The 4,186-nt window shown below is 29.6% G+C and overlaps 1 protein-coding gene across 1 annotated transcript; it reads right to left on the reverse strand.

Annotated features, from left to right (window-relative positions):
- Positions 1 to 31: 31 nt before the first annotated feature.
- LOC102586504 (replication protein A 70 kDa DNA-binding subunit B-like) lies at positions 32 to 3,876 on the reverse strand. Its single transcript, XM_015310508.1, has 9 exons — positions 3,728 to 3,876; positions 3,285 to 3,564; positions 3,082 to 3,169; positions 1,873 to 1,994; positions 1,692 to 1,785; positions 1,404 to 1,530; positions 1,156 to 1,316; positions 910 to 1,033; positions 32 to 307 (listed from the first exon to the last, which is right to left on the reverse strand). Exons 1-9 carry the CDS (start codon positions 3,869 to 3,871, stop codon positions 35 to 37), a joined length of 1,413 nt encoding a protein of 470 aa, XP_015165994.1. The 5' UTR covers positions 3,872 to 3,876; the 3' UTR covers positions 32 to 34.
- Between the last annotated feature and the right edge of the window lie 310 nt (positions 3,877 to 4,186).

Genomic DNA, 4,186 nt, shown 5'->3' on the forward strand with positions numbered 1-4,186 from the left:
TTTTAAACAATGTACAAAATAATTCAAATACCTTTTAATTCTTTTTCATGGGAGGAATTTTCATTTCCATGCTTGGATATTCTTTTTCCCCTGAACTAAGATGTTCAATTGTGCGCTTTTTCGCATCTGTAATATTGACTGTCGTAGATGCCATTGATTTAAGAATCACATCTTGTTTCTCCACGAAAGACAAAATGGATAATTTTTGCATTGCATCCAATTTTTTTGTGAATAGCCTTTTTATTTGAATGTTAAATATCTTGCCGTTCAATTCATCTTCCACATTTTGGAGGGATAATGTTTCTTTCTGAAAAAATGGAAAAGAATGATTAATAATAACAAAATCATTAATATTTTATATAATATATATACAATAATAAGGAATAAAGCGAACAGACAAATCGAAAGAGGTCCGATATTTTTACCATAAAAGAAGATGTTCAACAAAATATCATTTGCAAATAAAAAAAAAGTGGATGAGGAAAGAAAAGTTAATCATAAAAAAGATATTAAATTTGTTTTTAAAGGAAAATGAATATCTCAATGTTTATGTATTTACATCTTAAATCAAATTCAATACTAAAGGTCTTTCAACTAATCAGAGCCACACATGCTGCAGTTCTAAAATGGTGACGCCTATTATGGTAGGTGCGCATGACAGCTTAGGCATAAAGTTCTCAGCCAATGGGTAAGTATGTGAGATATTAAAGAAAGTTAACTATAAATAGACAACAAAAAGTATAAGTTGGGTGATTCACGATATATTTGTTTATTGAAGGTAAGTTTCTATTCCCTTATCATTTACAACATTTTATGTAGGGTAGATATTTTTAGGATTACTACTTGCGATGTTATTATGTGCATTTAATTTAGATAGTAGTGAGTTAAAACATTTCAAGTAATATGTACCTTGACGAAGCAAATTTCATAAATTTCTTCTGAAGTGAGGCGCAACATTTTCTCTGCAATTTCATCTGAAACAATAGCTGTTGCAAAACCACTGTTGTCCTTAATAGTAACTTCAAATTGACATCTGGTTTGATAATTAATGAAAATATTTTAAAATAATGGTTAGTTAAGACATTTATTTGCTTGAACAAACAAAATAAATAATCTTAATTAGTTATTATTAATTTTGTAGAAGAGCAAATATACCTGGGAATAAGATGTGTGGATCGGTGACAATTTGTGCAGTATATTTCCCTTCGCACATTATATCTTGTGAACAATTGCTTACAATTTGAGCATGCTAACACACTAAAGCCTTGATCTTTACTTGCAAGGGACAATTCAGCCTCAACATTAAATACTTGTCCCTTTAAATTGAATATACCAAATATTATTTTTTATTGAGAAAAAAAAAAGAAGAATTAAAAAAAGAATGATATAGTTGTTGTTCTCACTGGAGGTTGTGCCTGGATGTTAGCCACAGATATAACTTCATCTTCAAATGGAATCAACATAATAGAGCCTATTGGAGTTGTACTTTTCATCTTGTAAGAAACAAGCTTTGTTTCAATTGTTTTGATCCTATAAACAAGTACAAATAGAAAAATTTATTCATATTAGTTCATCCAAAATAGAAGAAATAAAAGTGAAATTTTAAAACTTAGTGATTGTAAGATTAAAGATGTTTTTTATATCTCAAAATATTCTGAAAGTTGGATGCATTAAATAAAAATATATATTACCACGTCCTTAACTCAGCAGCCTGTGGATATGGAGGATTGATTTGAATTGTTGTATTGAATTTACTCGTCAACCCAACGAATCTATTCGACGTTCCTATGAGCATTTGAATATGTCATTTTTAGTTTCATCATGTCATCTATATTTCAATAAAGGAAAAAATAAATGTATTTGCACTTTTACCTGAGGATGATTTCCCAATTTTCCTAGCAAGAATGATTGGGTAATCATGAAGTTGGTTGAAAAGTTTAAGTCCCTCATGATCAATAAAATCCTCCCAAAGTGTCAGTTTTGTTGGTTTTTTCCTGCATATGTTTTGAAGGATGTTTGAAAACATTAAAGTTGCAGAAGATATGTGATATTGTAAAAACATTATAAATAATAAAATTGAAATCAGATTATATTATCAATAAATACCAGCATTTTTGTGCTATAAAAGTCAAAATATAAGATGAACGAACAAAGAAAAGCAAGTAAACACAGGAGTAACTAAAACATGGTATAAAGTAGGCAGATCTGCAACTTTCACATATCCACATTCATCCCATAATATGTTTGCCATTTCACTCAGCAATTAAAATCTTTCAAGACATTGAACAGGCTTACTTCAGTCATGAATTAGCAGAACTCAAATGGCAGGTCAAGGGAAATAGCAAAAAGGTAAAAGTGCAAATAGTAGATTCATGGCACAGACAAATATATATGTTGACACGTTAGGTTAACACCTTACACCCTATGATGATTCCCCAACCTAGCTGTCTCTTCAGTAGATAAGGTTTTAACGAAAAAGAGCTTGTTGTTGTTTCTGGATGGCCACTTTAACCTGTGCAACAAAATAAAATAAAAACTTTCCTTTCTTGTTGAAATATGTTGCACTTATGTATTGAGGAGGCCTTTTTTTAATGAACTTCCAACAATATAGAAGTCACATAAACTGGAGGTTACAAAGTTGAAACTTAATTTTTAGCATGCATAGACATAGATAGACAGCTGCTAGGGACCAATCACAACGTAATAATCTAGGTAAAGCAAACATTGTGGCATATAAAATTGGTATCCACGAAAAAGGAAAATTTCTATTTATAGAGGAAAACACTATGACAGCAAATACTCGAATAACAGACAATTTCAGTCTGTAAGTTCTGTGATTAGCAGTCCAAAAACTACAATTAAACTCTGAAAAAGTAGTAACCATTTGGAGAAGACGACTACAAAGGCAATGTTATTGAAACTCGAAAGAATTAATCACTTTATTAAATACAAGTATATATTTCAACTACGAAAATGAAAAAGGAAAAAAAAACAGTATCAACCAAAAAGAGCCTTTTTTTTTTAAAACAAGTAATAAGATATAAAGATAAATGACAAGAGTGATATTCTTTATATACTTACAGCTTGTCCATGATAATAAACTCTTGAATTCGTTTTCCAGTTGTAGTCCTTGTTGAAGGACTGCCATTAATGACAATGGCGAGTACATCTTGCATTAAATAAAAAGAAAGAAAGAATAATTAGATCATGAGAAATATTATATTATAGTAACAATGGATTTTATGTGAATAAGAAGAATAATTAAATAATAAATTTATAATTACCAAATTCAAATTCTTTGGGTTGATACTCAAAAGTGTCAAATGTGGTAAGAGCTAGTCGTCTTGGTGGTGGTAATGGATCCTCTGGAGGTTTGACCTCTTCAACTGGTTCAACAATGGTGTTTTTATCAAGTGTCCAAATGAATTTGTTAAGTGAATTTTCATATCCAAGAGGTGGTACTTTCACATGTGCAACAGATACCAAGTAAGTGTTGAAAGGAGCAAATTCTCTTTCAAAATATGTTATATCAGTACTGTAAATAGTGGCCTGAACTTGATTCTCCTGTAAAAGAATTTGTAAAAAGTTTGATTAGTTGTGTAAAATTTAAAAGTTATTTTATTATTTTTCATATTATTAAAGTAAAAATATAAAATAATGCATTATTTAGTTAACTGAAGTAAAGTTACGATTTTAAAATCAATAATAAATTAATAAAAATAAATACCTCTTCATCTTGCAGAATTAACACTTGGTATTTTGTAGTTTTATCTTTGTTGTCCCTTGGTCGACTTTTATCAACAACTTGGACCTTACAGGTCCAATCTTTAGTATCAGGAGTGATCATTTTGATGGTATATCTTTCAGCCATGTTGAACTATCTGCAATTAAAATACATTATAAGAGGATAAGTTAAAGGTAAATGCATAATGAAAACAATATTATAATAATAATATAGATAAATATAAGTAATTTGTATATGAGATGTACCATTGTAAATTGAAGCACAAAGTTCAAGAAAATGCCTTTTCAATAATTTCATTGTAGACAACATTATATGTGGAATGATAATCATTTTCGTCAATTATAGGTGGTCTAATTAATACTTTGACATTGTGAGAACTTGTCGCTCTTGATAAAGCAACATATAATTGTCCATGAGAGAAGACAGGTTCGCGTAAATATA

The sequence above is a fragment of the Solanum tuberosum genome, unplaced genomic scaffold, assembly GCF_000226075.1.
Source record: "Solanum tuberosum cultivar DM 1-3 516 R44 unplaced genomic scaffold, SolTub_3.0 scf00127, whole genome shotgun sequence".
NCBI classification, from domain to species: domain Eukaryota; kingdom Viridiplantae; phylum Streptophyta; class Magnoliopsida; order Solanales; family Solanaceae; genus Solanum; species Solanum tuberosum.

What these genes read in the sequence shown, in the direction of transcription:
- LOC102586504 (XM_015310508.1), bottom strand. Translation starts at nt 3,871, where the DNA reads ATGGCTGAAAGATATACCATCAAAATGATCACTCCTGATACTAAAGAT. An exon ending in GCTGCTGAGTTAAGGACGTG is followed by an intron (nt 1,531 to 1,691) that starts GTAATATATATT and finishes ACTTGTTTATAG; the next exon opens with GATCAAAACAATTGAAACAA. An exon ending in ACATCCAGGCACAACCTCCA is followed by an intron (nt 1,317 to 1,403) that starts GTGAGAACAACA and finishes TTCAATTTAAAG; the next exon opens with GGACAAGTATTTAATGTTGA.